Consider the following 19,201-nt stretch of genomic DNA (forward strand, 5'->3'; position numbering starts at 1 on the left):
TTCTCCTAATCCTAACCATAGCCCTACAAGATAGGCAGTATTATCATCTGCACCTTATCTGGAAAAGAGACTTTGAGAGGCTAAGTAACTTTCTCAAGATCACATGGTTGGTGAGCATGGTTGAATGGGGATTTAAACCAAGGATAAGCAGCTGCCTCAAAATACTACTTCAGCTTCTCTCAACAATTAAGGAAGCCAACTTCCTTAACTTCCCATAGCTAAAAGTTCTCATTATTAGTGATGTGGAAGCAGACATAACTTCTAGGCAGGCTCCAAGGTGCTGCCACCTCAGGGGGTGTCCACAAGATGGCAAGGGACAGCCACTCAGTAGATGCTGCTGTGAAAATGATCCTGTGTAGCACAGAGGCCAGCCCAGGGCAGGAATTAAGACTCCTCAGAGATTGGTCCACTCACCGTCATGCTGACACCAAGGATCTGGAGGCACTGGATGGGATCAGTCAGCACCCATGTCACAAGCAGGACCATATCAACCATCACCAGGGCAGCTACCAACCCCAGTAACTGCAGGTCTTTGATAATCTGCAAAAAGAGTCAAGGTCAAAATGTCCGTTTGCATGACGGCTACATGACAAAGGGGCCAGAGGGTTTCACGTGGGCCATGGGCTCCAGGAAGAGCCCTCCCAAGAGCTTCAAACACAGCCATCAAAAATGAAACAGACACCAAACATCTACAATGATCTTTATATTGTTTTCATCATTGTTATCACTAAATGTTTTCATTGCTGAAACTTTCCTGCATCTATCTTTTCTGAGAAAGGATTCAAGAGGCCTGACGAAATAGAAACCCTATTATTTCTAGATATGTTTATATGAACACATAGAGAAATGTGAAGGTTTTAACATCAAACTGCTAACAACTGCCAACCCAGAGTGTGGAGCTGAGAGGCAGGTACAGGGATGGGGAGCTACTAACAGTTTTTTATGAACATAAATATTATTTGATTTCATATGAAGGGAATATGTTACTTTTAGGATCATAAAAATAAAGCTAAGGAAAAATATATACTATGACAGGGTAAAACACTGGAAAACACCAAGGAAGAGAGAAAATAAGAAATCGGAGAAAGGCTCAGGTGAGGAATGTCCACAGTGCTGATGAGGCAGGGCAAAAGTGGGCATCTGAGCTTTGGACAGACAACCAATGGAAAGAAAGAAGCCCTTCTGGTGATGTGCTCCAAGGTGTTTGTAAGATAAAAATGAATCAGTTGCCTACGAAAACCGCCCAAAACCAATAATAATGAGAGGTTATTCAAAGCAACTAGAGAAAAAAGACCTTATGTGTAAGGAAGATACCAGCCTTCTCACAGGCCATGGCCAGCGGTGAACACTGTGCAGGGTTACTTCAAACTCCTGAAGATGCGCTAGAGGCTGGGGTGAGAGCTCAGTGCCGGAGCACTTGTGTAGCATGTATAAAGCCCTGGGTGCAATTCCCAGTAGAAAAGAAAAAAAAGAAAGAAAACGAAAAGAAAAGACACTCTTTCAGAAATGAAGGAAAAATAAAGACCTCCTCATATATACAGAAGCTGAAAGGTTTTAGCATAGCATCCTCCTATGAGAATGTCAGGTCTCTTCCCGATTTTAACAGGAAAATGGTATCACATGAAAATGTGGCTTTATACATGAAATTAAGAGCACTGGAAATGGTAACTATAAGGAAAATGTGAGTCATTTTTATTATTTAAATGTCTTTAAAAGATAACTAATTAATGACAATAGTGTGTGGCATGTCATTTGAAATTCACATCCGAAATTAGAAAAAAATAGGTGAAAAACTTGAAGAGACATTTCACAAGAAAAGGTAAATGGAAAATAAGCATGTGAAAAGACGCTCAACACTGCAGTAGGAAAATGTAAATTAAAATCACAGTAAGAGACTTCTACACCCCTACAAGAATGGCTAAAATGAAAAAAATCTGACCAAATCAAATGCTGGCAAGGACGATTAGAGGAAATGGACTTGTAAGCACTGTTGGCAGAAATGTAGACTCACACAATCATTTTGGTAAACAATTGGGGCTTTCTTAGAAACTTAAATATGTACTTGTCATATAAACCAACTAGTCTACTCTTAAATTTGTATCAAAGAGAAATGAAAGTGTATGTCTACAGAAAGATGTATACGTGAAAGTTCATAGTATCTTTATTTTTTTTTTAATAATCCCAAACTGGTAATAATTCAAACATCCATCAACCCACTGAAATACCACTTGGAGGTTGTAAGAAAAGAACTACTAAAACCCATAGTAACATGGATGAATAATTATAGTATTCATCGAAATAATTATGTGACTCAAGCTAAGCAAAGAAAGAGTACATTCTGTAGGACTCCATCTTCATAAAACTCTGGGAAATACAAAGCAATCCATAAGGACAGTGAGCAAATTAGTGATGCCTCAGCACAGGGACAGGGATGTAGGATTGGAAAACAGAAGGGCCTGAGAAAACTGCTCCGGTGATGCTTCATGGGTGTGCATGCACCAAACGTATCAAACCACAGTCTTTCAACACATGTAATTCACTGCACATCAATTATGCCCAAAAAGATATTTTTGAAAAAAGAATCAGTCTTCTAGAGGGACAGATGAACTTTCTGTCCTCTGAGGCAATCATCATCTTATGTGTAGTTACTCACAGCTGAGCTTTTCATAAATAATCAGCATGACTCAATAATGCTTGCTTAAACAATCCCATTATTTCAGAGAAGTAGACTTCAGCTGAACAACACATTGGGTCTGGGCTGAACCTCCAGCCAAAGAGACTGATGGTTAGGTGTTGAGTCCGGGCAGTTTCATCAGGAAACCTGATAAAATGGAGGGACGTGGTTACAGTGATGCCTGATATCAAGGGCATGTAGGTGATCTGGCTGCTACTTTGCTTTTGATGTGGATTCTTACAGCTCTCCCTGCATGTCAACACAGAGAACTGCCCTCTGCATAGAGAAGACCTGGGCTCGGGGCTGGTCAGGGTATTGGGGGAGATACTTTGCCTACTTGCTACAGGTTTTCTCTGATCACCCTCTCTTCCTTCCAGCTCACACCCATGCCAAGCAAACAACAGTCTCTCTGGATGTCTTACGCTTCTTCACACTGGTGCTAGTTTTGGCTTGCTCACAGGCGCCCATGGGGCACGGGATGGGTGCACAAGCACAGCACAGGTCAAGAACAGCTTCCAAAATAATGACTCACAGCCTTCAAAGCCTGGGGCTTTATAAGGCCACATGACTTCAAGGTGTAAAGGGAGGAACAAGAATTTCAAGTTATTCTCAGAGGAATGAGTCCTGGTGATCTGTATCAGCCTCTCTAGCTTTCCATCTTCAGAGGAGCTGCTGTATGCAATCTAGCATTGTGTAGTGGCTGCCTACTCACCACTCTCTTGTCCGGGACCCTCTGGGTAAACACCTTGTAGAGTCGCCAGCTCTTCCCCAGAATGGGGCCAAACACAAGAGAGGTCCCAATGCACAGCAGGGACAGTCTTACCTACAAGTAGAAGGGGACACATGCACAAGTCACAAAAGGAACCTTCATTGCTTTATGCAGTCTGATTGCAAAGCCTCAGGCCTACACAGGGCATGGGGTAGGAAGTGGGCCTCGCTGACCCTCTGCCAGTGATTGCTTCTGAATACATGCACATCAAAGACACAGGAAACCGCACCCACAGGAGTAGTTTTACTCAGAACATCACCTACCTGGATGAGAGTTTCCATTGAGCAACCCAATGAAGTATCTTGAACTCCAAAGAGGTAAGCACTACTGTAAGTCAGACAGCTTCCCAATAAAGTCACAATGTTCAGATTGGGACTGGACATCTTCACAATCCTGGAAGAGAAAGAAAGACACTGAGAGCCCTGACCTTTTGCATTGGGGTTAAAGAGCTGCAAGATCAATGTTCCTTCCCTTGCATCCATCCCAATGCAGCTAAAGAGTGAGCCCCACTCCCCCAATCTCCTGGTAAGAAATCAATTCATGTCCTTATGAAAACTTATGTTTTCTTTCACTTTCAAAGAGAATTAAATTCTGGCATTCCTGTTTGAATAACTCCAAGCCTTTTAAAGGAAGCTGACTACCTACACACAGGTGGTATCAGAGGCAAGTTAGGATGCTGCCCATGAAGCTCAGGGTTGCTAAGAGACTCTTACATGCAGCTTAGTGAAAAAATAACTAGCAGGTTCATACTCAAAGAGACAGTTTGGAGCTTTTAGAAATTAGCTGTAAGATCAACTATTATGTGGAAAGATGTCTAGGATCTTTTTTTGTATACTTTAAGCATAAATTGTTTTCCTCTCCATATTTGAGCAAGAAAGAGGAAGCAGAGGTCAAAAGCAGAATATTAGAGCAGGGTTTTTCCCCCCGCAGTAGTTTTAAGTGAGAGTAGCTAACATTTGGAAGGTTAAAGGGAGATGTGTACAACAGGTATGTGATTTAGATTAAGGATCTCAGACAAGCAGAGGATCAGGATGTGAACTGGTTAATTAAGGGGGAAAACCAGGCTTATGCTACAGTAACTGATAACTATTAAATAAATACAACAAGCAACAAGAATGAAGGTTCTTGTATTTAAGAATTTTAGCTTCTATTTTTTTCTTTTGAGATAGGTTCTCACTATATAGTTCAGGTTGGCCTTGAACTCACCGCAATCTTCCTGCCTCAGCTTCCTGAGTGCTGAGATTACAGGCACGTGCCAACACACCAAACTAAGAATTTTAACTTAAACAGTATATTCTGCATAAGCTCAGTATTAATATAAATGGTCATTTGATAATTAGTTATACTTTTATTTTTAAATAGTAACTGAAGACAGAAGTATTCTTTTCTGTGTCTCTTTGATTACCTGGCCAACCATCTTTGCATATATCATTCACTTTATTTTATGTGTAAATTGTTTTCCTCTCTATATTTGACCAAGAAAGAAGAAGCTAGAGTCAAAATCAGGAAATTAGGCAAGGGGCCAGGCAAAACCATTTTTTGAGTGCAGCTATTTTAAGGACAGATCCAGTAGGTAAGAGGCAGTAAACAGATAGTCTTGGAGGGCTGCATTTGAAGTGTCATGACCCCCCCCAGGCCTAACGTGGTTACTTAGCATCATAGCACACCCATGCATACAGATACCAGCCATCACTCTGAGATTTGGTCCCCAAGTCACACCAAGTTTAACCTTGTCCTGCAGCAAAAGCACTGACGATGCTTTTCTTTCTGTAAAAGTGAGAACGCCATTCGTGTATATCCTGTGTAACATGGGGATGTTAATAATTTCTCTCTAAGAGCTGCTAGAGAATGCAGTGGGGGCATTATGGCTTAGAGCTAAAATGTCCCCTAAAATCTCATGTGTGGGCCACTGAGGTCTGGTTGGAAGAGATGAATCACTGCTGTGAGGGGCGACCTGGAAGGACATGCTTTTTTTTTTTTTTAAATAATAAACATTTGTGATACATGAGGAATACGCTCATTATGAGGAGTCGGAACACAGGCATGCTGCATTTTAGTTCTTTTACTTCCCCGTCTCCTCCCCTCCCCTTCTTTCCATGCCAAATGCCCTTCCCATCGTCTTAGAAAGATGTCCTCCTGTCCTTGGCCGCTCCTCTGATGCTCTGCTTCCTGGCTGCCACAGGTGAGTGGCTTTCCCCCACCAAGCTTATCCGCCATGATACCTTTGCGTTGGAGCCAGCCATGGGCTGACACTGGGACCCAAAATAAACCTCCTCCTTTAAGTTGTGGGTGTCAGATATTGTGTCACAGTGGCAGCAAAGTGACTACTACATGAAGAAACACGGCAAAATGTTTGGACACAGGCCTGGCATCCAGTAGGCCTGTCACCAACATTACGGCATAATAATTCCACTAGCTTCCAGGTTTTAAGTAACCAACGAAATTATCTTTTCCTTCTTCCATTTCTTCATCATCTATCTCAATAACCAAATTCTTCCTTTTCCTGTTTCAAAGTCCTTGAGGCTTTCCTCGTTTCATTGCTGCTACCATGTTTATTCAGGACTCAATCATGTTAGTAGCAATGGAACTGGATCAGGGGTCACAGGTTTCAATTCTAGCTTGGCTGACTTCCGCTGCATGACTCTGACCTCTTCATTTCACTGCTCTAGGCTTCTGTCCCTCATCCACAGGACGAAGACACCATCTTCAGTGTCTATACCACCATGGGTTATTGTGAAAGTCAAAGTGACATGTGCACCAAAACTCTCAGCATGGGCTGGGGACTTAGCTCGGTGGTCAATGCTAGGTCATGAGTTCGATTCCCTGTACAAAAACAAAAACAAAAACAACAAACCCCTGTCAAACTGTAAGATGATGCAAAAATACTAGTTTTTAGATTTTTTGGTGTTACCTTCATCCCTGTGTGAAACTGATTTTTTTCTGCTCTCATACATTTTGAACATTACTTTTCAACTTATTTTCTTAAAATATCACCTTTATTACTTATCCAAAGAGCTGTATGTGTAAAGGAACATTCTCCCACAATTTAGTTTCTCGCCTGACTTTCGGATTTGGCTGTATGCGACTTAGCTACTTTTTCATTCTGTTCTATCTGTTTGGTATCCATTTGTTCAACTTGCAGACTTTTGGAGAGTGATTTTCCTTAGGTTCTTTGTTTCTTCAGGCAAATATATATAGTTAATATATATATTTGATATATATATATATTATATATATATTTATATTTATAAATATATATATATTTAATAATATATAGTTAATATAAATAAAAGTATGGTCACTATTAGTTTCATAATGAGTTTTTAAAGAAAAGTGAGAGAGGAATAAAGAAAAAGAACTAAAGTGAGAAAATCCTGAAAATAGAGATTTTACAAATGGAAGGGGACTAAAAGTTGGTATGGGGAGAAGAGGGAGGGATAGGAGATGAAAAAAAGAAAAAACAATTATGTTTTTGATGTGCATGCATCAACTGCCATAAATGTATGCAATCATTATATACTGCAAATGTGTACCAATAAAAATATTTTTTAAAAAAAGTGCTACATTACAGGGGCTAGCACTGATGCTGATTTAGGGTAGGGCCCTGCTGACCTGGGGTAGGCACTTGGTACAGCCCAAAGCCCAGGGGTGACGTCCCCCGTGGGTGGGCTCCTGCAGGACCACTCTTCCCATGGCCAGTCATGTCATGAATATCTGGTGGAGTCTCCCTCACCAAGCACCTGCCCGGCTCTCACAGCCTCACATCTGTTTTGTCTAGCTCACGGAATGGTAGGTTTCTCACTTCTTTTCTGCATTTTGTTTTTTTCGAACATCACAAGCTGGTCTCCTTTCAGTGATGAAGCACTGCATGAAACCCTAATTTAGAATCTTCCCCTGTGTGATTAGGTGAAGGAACTCAATTCAGTTGGTTTTGATGACACAGACACTTGTCTTCACATCTCAGCGTTCACGTAAATGCACAGTTCAGACAAACATGCTCTGGTATTATACATAGATGTTTTGATACTTTTCTCCTGAGCAATTTTGCTGAAAGCTTTTCTCAGAAAAGAAAATATGAATAGACGATTTCCCTATTTTGTTTGGTGAAGCGAACACCTGACAGCCTGTTAAGTGAATCGCCTCCAATCAGCAGGTAAATTATTTGTGTTTGGAGGATGTACTTACTACTTTGGTAGGAATTCAACCCACTGATATCATTTAAATTTTTTTATTTACCAAAAATCTGAAGCCTACATAACTGAATATTTTAACTTGGCCACACACATAATTTCCACGAAACCAGAAGATTTAAATATTATATACTTAAGTATACATGGCTATCACCATCTATATTACTTTTAGTGTATTTATTAAAAGTTACAAACCTGGACTGGAGTCTGAAACAGGGTGAGTTTCAAAAAATATTATAAAACTATCTCATTATCTCTTTTTTCACTTATTGATTGGAAATGTAACACAAAATCTTTCTTGAGTCAAGCAACATTTCAATAAACATATACACAAATGTCTGTCCTATACCTATAAAACTTGTATGTTCCTCAATTATCCTTTCAAGTCTCTAGTAAACTTTGATGCTTATCTGGCATTCACCAGCTCACAGATACGATGTTTTAAAGATCTTTTATCAAATATTGATTCCTGAACTTGGAGATTTGTCACATTTGGAGTTACTGAGTTTGGAAACATGGTTCAAGTTTGGGAAGACTGTTTCTTTCTTTTTTCTTTCATTTTTTAAATTTTAAAGTGAATAAAACAAAACAGAATAAAGCAAATCAGAACAGAACAATGCAAGTGACACAGAACTTCAAAACAAGATAAAAGGAAATCAACAGTGGTTACCATAATGCATCCCATTATCTTCAAAATAGCTGCTCATCAGCTATTTTGTTCATCAGACACAGTAAATGTAACCAAACAAGACAGAGTAAAACCAAAGCTAATAAAATTATGCAAACAATACAAGAATTCCAAACAAGATAATAGGAAACTAACAGTGGTTAAAACTTTCTCTTTTTAGGCATTTCCTCCTCTATCACTTTTATAATATCTATTGTGCTTTCGAATCCCACTAACTCCTTCAGATTTTATGGTAGGGAGATAACCTGGTGTTTCCCTGTATGAGTCCAAACCATTTCACCCATGAGCGTGATCTCCAGTTATATGCATTTACCTAAAAGAGCTTCAAGATTATCCTACTTTATAGCTGGGTAGCTTTCCTTTGTATGAAAATCCCATATCTTTCTTACCCATTCTGTAGTTGATGGGAAAATTATCCTTGCTTTTCTTCTGGTCTCCTATTGCATAGAACAAGTGTTTTCTTTCCTTTGATTTTCAGTCTATAAATTCCCTTTAGAGTTTAATGTGTTTCTTGTATACAGTATATTGATAGATCTTGTTTCTTGATCTACTCTCCCTGTGTTTCTTTTTATTAGTGAATTGAAGTCATATTCATTAATGGTTATGACTGGCATGCGTCAGTTCATCTCTGCCATGCTTTCCTCCTGCTTTTGGCCCTCCACTTTTCTCCTTCATTCAATTGACTGTTTGGCAACCCTCCTCTGCTGCTGTTCTTGGAACCATTTTTATCTCTCTCTAGAATATCCTTTAAGTACTCTCTGTAGTGTTTGTTTGGTGGTCATGAATTCCTTCAGTTCTTTTTAATCATAGAAGTATCTTATTTTTTCATCAATTTATAAAGATAGCTTTTCAGGGTACATCAATCTGGGTTAGAAGTTGTTTTCTTTCAGGATTTGAAACTTCACTCCAAGCTCTTGACTTGAAGGTTTGTGTTGACAAGTCTGCTGTGATTCTGATAGGTTTTCCTTTATAGGTGATCTGTTTCTTTTCTCTAACAGCTTTTAATATTGTTGTGCCGAATTTCTGAGATCTTGATTGTTGTATGTCTGGGTGTATTTTGGTTATGGCTAGTCAGAGTTCTATATTCTTATCTGTATTCCTCACTTATTCGTATCCCAGACCCTTCCCCCATGTTTGGGAAGTTTTCTGCTATTGCTTCTGTAATAGTCTTTTTATTTCATTTGTGTTGATCCCTGTTTCTTTACTGATACCCATCACTCTTAAATTTTTCTTTGCATCATCTTGCAGCTGCTGAATTGTTTCCTGGTTCCTTGTTACTTTTAAGAGATCTTTCCTTTCATGATCACTATCTGCAATATTGTCTTTAAGGTCTGAAAGTGTATCTTTAGTCACTTTCAAGCAGTTTTGTCAGCTTTCAACTGACTTTTAAATTTCCTGAATGTCCCTTTGAAACATGCATTGTAATTCTTCCTTATATTGTTAATTCAAGGTTTCCATCATTTTCCTATGGTCCCCTTTTTTAAACCTATATCTTCGTTAGATATTCTGAGCAATTCTTTCATTATGTCTGTGATTTCTTCTTCTACCTGAGACATTAATTCTGATCCAATTACTTTTACAGTCCCATGAAGTTTTACAAACCAATCCGTAAGGACAGTGAGCAAATTAGTGATACCTTAGGACAGGGACAGGGGTGTAGGATTGGACAACAGAGGGGCCTGATCTAGCCAGATCACTGCATACTTCTCCATGCTGGCCAACAAGGACATGTCCTTGCACTCAATAGAAGTCATGAACCAACTGACTATGGCTGTTGATCTACCTCCTGAATTTATTTACCTTTATATATCAAATTGCATCTCTACTTATAAACAAATTAAAGGTAAGTATATACAGAGTCATTTGGTGAATCTCATGTGTGTCTTTTTCCAGTCCTTGATCAGTAAGATAAGATTTAAATGGTAAGAATTGGGTGAATTTCTTTTTTGACCCACTATTTTTGATCTCTGCAACAAATGGATTATAAATCTCTCATGCAAAACTCCAAACATCTTTATTCTAACATGGGCTAATAAGTTTCTGAAAATCTTATACTTTGCTATTTTGCCTACTTCTAATGTCTGAACCAATCTTAACGATTTAGATCCTGCAGATCTGAAATGGATAGTATTGAGGTCTCTGACATTTACGTTTAAACTCTGTATGATCAGGCGTCTCCTTGCGCCTTCCTATTTTCCCTGGGCCACCACCTCAAGAGACTGTAATAGCAAATTTCACTGCCTTGCAACATCTAGAGTTCTAAATTTTTAAATCTTCTCTTTATTCTTTTTCAGATATCCACCCCAGAGTTATACCCTGGGTCTTATGATCATTTTAAATGGTTCTATTCATGGGATTTTAAACATCAATATACTGTTGTTTGACTACAACCTGTCCAAAACTCAATTCCTAGTCTTCTAAGTCATTCCCCCTATGCTCTTCTCCAGTTTGGATAATAGAAGTTGTTCTTTCTCCATTTGCTGGGACCAAAACTCTTAGCGTCATCCTTGACTTGCTCACCTCCCACATCCAGTATGTCACGAAATCTTGTTAGCTGTATCCTCCAAATACATCTTGAACCCAACAACTTCTCATCACCGCTGCTGCCACTACCTGATCTGAGTCTCATTTGTAATAGCGTCCTAAATGGTCTACTTAGTCCATCCTGGAAATTCCCTACATAGCAGCCTGCATGAGCCATTAAACACAAACCAGGTTACATCGCTTACAACCAGTAGTACTCTGCTTTTCGGAGGAAACGCCAGTCTCTACCAAGGTTGCCGAAGCTTATATACTTGGTCCCCATCATCTCTCTGCTTCCTTTTCTATGTCTTTTTATTAGCTACACCCTTTCAGTTCCTCGGGCTTTCTTGCTATTCCTGAAAACAGTAAGCACTCTCACACCTTGAAGCCTTAGAAGTGATACTTTCCCTGCAAGGGTTTTTACTCTTGCATGGCTCACTCCCTTCCTCTTTTCAAAGGTTTTTCAAATGTTGGCTTCTTAAACAAGGCTACTATGACATCTCTATTTAAAATTATAGCCTTCTCCTGGAATTCCAAATCCTTATCTTGCTTTATTCCCTCATTCCCAACCCACCATAGTATTTACTACTTTTTAATATTGTACATAATTTAGTTACTATTATTGTTATTGTCTTTTCCCAATTAGAATTTTTTATGATGAACTCCAGCACTGAATTCTTGCTTGGATATTAAAAAACATTCACTTGATAAATGCATATGCTTCCTTCTGATTCATTTTCTAGTGACAGCCTATACGCTTCCATTTTCTTGGTTCTTTGCTTTCTCAAATCTATTTTTTTCTCTCTTTATCTAATTTCAAACTCCTCGTTGGTCATCTGAAGTCTCCTCTCAACAACGTTCAAAAAAGTCTGTTTGCTGCACTACCCAGTAAAACTCAGGTAAGAATTATAATCCATTGTCTGCTTTTATATCCAGGCAGCCGAGTACTGAAGGAAAAAATCAGACAGCATTGAACTGTTTTCTTGCAAATTGTTGGAGAGTATAAAAACTTATTGTGCCACCATTCTTTTCCTTTGTTTCTCTATATCTGCTTTGGATTTCTGGCTGATGTCCTTAAGAACAGGTTTGGTGCCATTCTCTATAAGACCCCATGATATGTGTGTCTCAGTAAATTGTCATGTTACACTGCTACCATTTTAAGTACGTCCCACTAGACACTGTTCCTTCTGCAAAAGGGTAGGCTATCTCTGATTCACCTATCTATCAATCCCTAGCACTGTCTGAAGAAATGGTAAGCGTCCCATAACTATTTGTTGAGTGAATCAATAAATTCATTAATAGAGGCAGAAGGCCAATATCTTCACATTTTACTTGTCTTCTTCCCTAGTCTCATTTTTCTCTGGGCAAGCTCTCCTGTAGCAGGTAATTCCTGTAATTCTAAATGCTTGTATAGGATGGGGACTGGGTGCTGGCAGGTAAGTCAAATGGCTGTGAAGTGCCAGAAATCTCTGAGAGTTCAAGAGTCACAAGCTGGCTGTGGTGGTACATACCTATAACCACAGCATTCTGGGAGGCTAGGGCAAGAGCACTGTGACTTTGAACCTAGCCTGGACAGTTTAGTGACTTAGCAAGACCCTCTCTCAAAATAAACAAAAAGGGTAGGAGGATAGGTCAGTGCAAAGGCCCTGGGTTACATCCCCAGTACTGGGAAAAAATAAAGTAGCTGCAAGTTGACTCGATGCCTATGTGTTAAGACAAAAGGGGTGCGTTCTTAGCGATGTTTTTGGAAGAGCCCCATGGTCTTCTGTGGAGTGCTTGAGAAGTTTCTGGAATTAGTGAACACAAAAAAGCCAGAGATATTCTGGAGGCTCTGACCTGTTATAGACTTCCACCGACACTGGGGTTTGATCATCTGGAAAATCTATATACCCTAAGCCTCACTGAGAAACCTTGTGAATGAGCCCCTCCACAGCTTTTCTTTCAGTCTGGTGCTGAGAAGAGTCTAAAAATAAAAGAAAAAAATGAAACTGTCTTAATGGGATGTCCAGGAAGCCTTTTGCATGCCCAGTCTCTTTGTTTCTAGGAAAGTACAGTGTCTGGGGGAGGGATTAGCCACATACGCCCGTGCACACGTGTGTTCATTGTCTCCAATGTGATCAGGCCACTTTAAGATTTCTTTCCACTGGCTGGATTCTTCCTGGAGAATTCTCCCAGGAAATGCTTTCATGCAGAATGTCGCTCACACCGTGTGTCAAGCACCGTGCAGGCCCAGAGATAGGACAACAGCTCCTGTCAGCATTTGATGGATGAGACCTCCTCTTCATGGCCACACAGATCCCCAACTCCCAGCTGACATTTGCATCTGAAGTGAACAACATGCCGGCCTCTCCTGGGCTACAAAAGCCTGCTGCAGCTGAGCTAGGAAACATGACTTCTTTCTACAGTCATGAAGCCAATAAATTATATCCTGTCCTGAGTTAAACATCTAGCATTGTGTCTTGGCCCCATGAGCCTGGCTCCTCTAAATTCATCTGCTTTCCTGTAATCCTAAATGCTTCCATAGCTTTATTTTATGTGGAGAGAGTGAACTTCTTACCCACCATTTTCAGTTCAGATGCTGAAACTGGTGAAGGCTTAGAAGAACAAAGACATTTTGCCAATAGACTTGCTACATGGCTAGCAGTTGTTGGACCTCACAAAAGGTAAGGTACCTTATAATACTTCCTTCTCAGATTACCCCAGAGTCAAATTCTTTCTCCTACTCTGGCCTCATTAAAAATCCAGGCATGTTACATTTCTGCGTCTCTTCTTTAACTAGGAACAACAGGCTGACCTGGTTATGAGAGATGCAATAGAATTTGCAGCCCAATCCATTCGCCAAATAAGATATTCCGCTATTAAGCAGAAAAGAAAATCTGCTAAATATCCTGCCAAGTTCCTTTCTCTCCAAGGACCTCAGAGTCTCCATGCTTTTACTGCTTATTATCTCATTTATGGTCATCCTGTGTCAAACATTAATTCAATAATTCCTCAGTATCAGCTTGTCGCGGTCTGAAGAATCAGACAGGAAGGCAAAGCAGATGCAGTCTCCACTATCAGCACATTAGACTTCTTTCTACTGCAGAGACAACTCCCTTATTCCTTCTGTTCCTCACTTAGAATAAATGCAAATTTAATATTAAATTGGTTTTCCCAGCATCCAGTGGGCCATATAACAAAATCCCTATATGTAAACCTATGTTTATTTATGCATGGCTATGTGTATACACTTACACTGTACACACTTCAAAATTCATAACTCAGGCTATGAACAGAACTAAAGACCAATTAAAAATCCATCTTTCAATTACCTTAAAGGCTGAAATATGAAAATTTAGATAAAAGACCAAATGCCCATTCTCTCATTATAAGAGGCCCAGGTCTAGGACAGTAGTGAAGTCTACTGATAAATTCATGACACACAGGTGATGAAGAAGAACAGTAAAAGCCCTCAAAGGATGCCCTTACTGGAAAGGAAACTTGTACAACTTTGCTTAGGAGTATTTTGGGTCATATTCCACATTGTTGTTTTTTTAAAAATTAGATTCCAGATGTATTTTTCCATATCTAATGTAAATTTGCTTTAACTGCTGGAGCTGAGAGGTGATGGATATACGGAGTACCAACAATTAGATCCTAAGGTTACAATCCAGGCATGCATTGCAATTTCTCTGAGTGATTTCAACTTCTCTTTCCCCTTTGCTGTGAGAAAAGAACTTGAGCAGTTCTTAACAGGAGACTTGTTAGACTTCCAAAAAAGGCAGAGCACATGCCCAGATTTTAAGTAGGGCATAAAGCACAGGCACAATTGGCCATTTGAGGAGTCTGTGCTGGACTGGAATCTCACCACCTCAGCCACCTTTCCAAAGCAGGAAAGATGCATCTGTCATAGCAGAAAGTTTGTTTTCCCTTTTATCCCTCCTCACCCTCAGGTTTGCAGGAACATTGGGCTTTGATGTATCTTAGGATCTGAGAGGAACCTTCAACAACACACTGCTGGAATCACTCGGCACCAGGCCAGAATCTGTGAATTCATAATTTTGAGACTGTTTGACCCAGGCCTCTCCATTAGCCCCTTTCTGGGGCTCTGAATCCAGTAGTAACTTGTTAAATGTTTGCTAACCTGAAGAAATCATTACATTTAGTTAGGGAAGTTGCGGAGGTTCAAGACTTAGAAGTGAGAACAGGAAGGGTGCAGGAGAGGCAGCCTAGCTCCTCTGTTCTGCCTCCATCTGTTACATCAGCAGGGTCAGGTTGCCAGGGTCCCCAGGGTCACAACACCTGACCGACCTATAAACCAAAGCAAACCAAGTCTAATCAACACAAAACCTGCCCCGACTCCTTCATTTTAAGAGGAAGGGACTTTCATGTGGCTTTGCAGCCAGACAGGGACCACACAGGGACAGCTGAGCAGAAACCTTAGTTTCCTCCTGTGTCCTCTCACTTCCCACTAAAGACCCAGTTACCCCGGACTCTGTCCTTCTCCTGGTTAATGAAACTCTGTAAGTGGCCTTGCTAACATGCGATAATGCTGACAGGCTAAGGGTTTTCACCTGCCTCCTCCACAGAGGCTGCACAAAGGCTCCATTTGGCTGGCAGTCTCATCAAGAGGAGATGCAGGGGTCTTGAGTCCCCCGGGGGCACACAAAACCTTCAGTAACCCCTGCTAAATTTTCTCTCAGATTCCAACTGCTGGCTTGGACCTCGGACCTCGGACCTTGGACCTTGGCAGACTCACCAACAGGCCTCCCAGGTTTACCCACAGGCTGGAACTCCAGACTGAATTTTTGCTACTACTGACTTTGAGCTCTGGGTTTCTGTTACTGTCTAATGTCTCTCAGTCTTGGCCTTAGCAATGGCTTGGAAATGTCTGCTCTGGGATGCAACAGGAGTTATATATTCCACCCTGTAATCTGATGTAAAAGGAACAACTAATAGATAATGAATGTGTGTCTCTTTCGTGGATTAGGATTGAGGTAACATAGTATGGTGCAGTGTGAGCTTTGAAACTAGACTGACCTGATTTGCTAGCTGTGTACGTTAGGAGGTTTACCTAACTACTTTCGGGTAGTTTTTTCATCTGAAAACAGGTAAATGCATAAAAGACATGTAATAGCAGCAGTTATAAAAATTAAGTTAAATTGTATCTACATCTATAGGGTCTAAGCTGATTTTATAACGTTGAAGGACTTGAGGATCCTTGAACCTTGAATGATAAAAAAAATTACAACATAATCCAAATCAAGTGCACATATTTTTCTACTTAGAATAATGGTAGTGATGCAGGCAGTAAGATAAGATTAAAAAGAAAAGCCAACATTGATTTTGTATTTAATGTGAGTGAGGCAGTGCCTAAGTGCTCTAGATAGACTACCACCAACCTCATAGCATTTTGAGATGAACGATAGGATTGTTTCTGTTTTTAAAAATGGAAATGAAGTTTTGCAAATTGCAATAGAGCTATCAAGTAAGTGAGAGAGCTGCACGATGAGAAGGGATTTAATTCCAGGCCCTGAGTTCTTACGCCAGTTCATCCTCGTTGTTAACACACAGGTAACCTTTTGCAACACCGTCCTCTACTCTGTTTTCCCAGCCAGGCTCCTTGAAGCAACCTTTCCTCCCTCTCTCCACCATGGGAAGCTGCAGGGTAGGAGTTGCTTGCCTTCCTTTTCTAGCCTAACCCTCATTGCTTCCCAAGCAAGGAGTGGCCACGGGACAAGAGGCCAAAGGACTGGGCCATGCTCGCCCACCAGTCTCCTAACGTACACATGTGCTTTGTTTTTCTCTAAAAACAACAAACAACAAACTCTTCTTATTTTGAAGACTCACAAGAAGTTGCAAAAACAGTAAGAGTTCTTACGCATCCCTCAATCAAATACTCAGATTTCTCCAGTAACATCTTGCATAATCAAAACCAGGAAATTGACCCTGGTGCAATACTATTATCTCAACTACCGTCCTTACTGGATTTCATGACATTTACATGTATTCTTCACACATGTATTTGTGTGTGTGTAGTTCTATGAAACTTAACACCTATACAGACTGATATGACCACCACCATAATCAAGATACTGAATTTATTTATCATATACACAACTACCTCATGTTTCTCCTTTATAGTTACACTCTTTCCCCAATTCTAGCTCCTGGCAACCACTGATTTATTCTCCATCATCACAATTTGTTTACTGAAAATGCTATATAAGTGGAATAGCCCATATTTTTTTGAGATTGGCTTTTTATTTGCATAATGCCATGGAGACCCATTCAAATTGCCACATGTATCAACACTTTGTTTCACTGTTATTACTGAATACTGTTCCATTGTAGAGTGTTCCAGGGTTTATCCATTTACGTACTGAAACACATTTTGGTTGTTCCTAGACCACTGCCAGCATTATTAAAGCATAATTAGCAAATAAATATTATACATGTACTGCATATTCCATTATATTCTGATATACATAGGATGCAAGATAATTGAATCAAGCTCATTAATATATCTATCATCTCACATTTTTTTGTGGTGGGAATATCTAAGATACACTCTTTTAGCAAATTTCAAGTATAAAATACATTATTAGCTAATGCCACCATGCTGTATATAACTTCCTAGAATTTATTAATCCTAACCAGAATGTTTCACCCTTTGACTTGACCAATGTTATAGTGTAAGACTGTGGCTGCACAGAAGATGAAAAATTCCTCTAGGCAAAGTTCAGCTTAAACTTTAAGAGCCCAGAGAGACGGCTTTACCCTGACTCATCAGTGTGAAGATGTCTCAGGAAAACAGCTCTTATCTAAGAAAATCCCCTAGCTTTTTATTTGTAACCTAAGGCTGTGAGAACACAGGTGCAGGAGAAAAAGATGTATGTAGATGCTCGGGTCAGAGGAACATGATGGTCTGCTAAACAAGCACAGGTGGGCATGAGGAAATCAATGGTGGAGTAAACATCTCTAATAGTAACTTCGTTTCTAATTCTGATCATCTGCTCCAAACTTTATCCACGCATCCAGGAGCCCTGTGCTGTTGCCCCAGAGATCCCTTCATTTTTGCACTCCTTTCTATTCTCTTCAGGCCAGAGCTCCTACAAATGATCATCTTTCCATTTGCATCCTCCACCCTCAACCTAGAGTGTGGCAACCACCATTCTACTCTCTACTTTGATAAGTTCGACTTCTTTACATTCTATAGATGAAATAACTCAGTATTTGTCTTTTTGCATCTTGCTTATTCCACTTAGTATAATGTCATCAGGTTCATCCATGTTGTCACAAATGATAGGACTTCCTTCTTTTCTTTAAAGGCTGAATAGCATTTCATTACATACATACACATTTTCTTTATGCACTTATTTGTCAAAAGATACTTAAGTTGGTTGCACATGTCAGCTATTATGAATAATGCCACAATGAATTCAAGGGTGCACATATCTGTTTCACACAGTGATTTCATTTCTTTTGGACACACACCCAGATGTGGGACTGTAGGTCAAATGTAGTTGTATTTTCAACTATTTGAGGAAACACCATACTGCTTTCCCTAATGGCTGTACTAGTTACATTCCCACCAACAGCACAATCTCCACATCCTCGCCAACATTTATCTTTCATCTTTTTGTTAACAGTCATTCTAACAGACATGAGGTGATGTCTCACTATGGTTTCATTTTCATCTCCTTAACAATTAGTGATACTGGGCATTATTTCATGTATCTGTTGGCCACACATTTTGCAAAATGTCCATTCTGGTTTGATACACAGTACTAAATCAAGACTGAACCCAGGGTGATATCAAATGTAATTGTGTCGATCAAATTCCAGAACCAGTGATAAAGCAGAACAGTATAAGTAGTATATTCACAGAGTAAAGTTAAGGAAAAGCTTCAGAAAGGAGAAATGGAGAAGGTCAATGATGTTAATATATCTGAAAGGCTACAAAGGAGGGCGTCTAAAAAGAGATCTATCTAATGATCTTGGCAAGAAGTCGGATTTGATGACTTTTCAATGGCGTGAGAAGCATGGCTTGAATAATAAGCTGGGGATGAGGAACTGGAGGTGGCTACTGAAGACACTTGTTTAAGGCACTTGAGGGTAAGAAGGCAGGAAGGGTTTTCTGTGGCCTCTGTGAGTGGCATGACCAAAAGAATAACTTCTGAAAGCTTTCTAAAGTCTGAAGAACACCAACAATTTCCAGTGATTAATGTGCATTTATTCTGGCCACCTTACACAAAATATGTAAAACATTAAAAATATTTGATCAACTACTACTGATCCATTCTTAGAAGGCAATGTGAGTAATCACTCTCAACAAATCCAGACCCATGAAGCTAATCCAGACTACGGTCTCCTGG

At 39.9% G+C, this 19,201-nt stretch overlaps 1 protein-coding gene across 9 annotated transcripts in view; it reads right to left on the bottom strand.

The window, feature by feature from the left end:
- Positions 1-19,201, bottom strand: part of Gpr156 (G protein-coupled receptor 156) — a 108,144-nt gene that overhangs the window by 16,625 nt on the left and 72,318 nt on the right. For 8 of the 9 annotated variants that reach the window (XM_063225032.1, XM_063225030.1, XM_063225035.1 and 5 more), the window contains exons 4-6: positions 3,707-3,836; positions 3,387-3,497; positions 415-540 (exon numbers count right to left, since the gene is read on the bottom strand). In XM_063225032.1, coding sequence (XP_063081102.1) covers positions 415-540; positions 3,387-3,497; positions 3,707-3,836 — 367 coding nt within the window. The remainder of the gene's footprint in view (positions 1-414; positions 541-3,386; positions 3,498-3,706; positions 3,837-19,201) is intronic. The other variant, XM_063225033.1, reaches the window with a different exon arrangement.

Source organism: Cavia porcellus, unplaced genomic scaffold (genome assembly GCF_034190915.1).
Source record: "Cavia porcellus strain 051 isolate PalLab524CR breed Dunkin Hartley unplaced genomic scaffold, mCavPor4.1 scaffold_15, whole genome shotgun sequence".
In the NCBI taxonomy this organism is placed as follows: domain Eukaryota; kingdom Metazoa; phylum Chordata; class Mammalia; order Rodentia; family Caviidae; genus Cavia; species Cavia porcellus.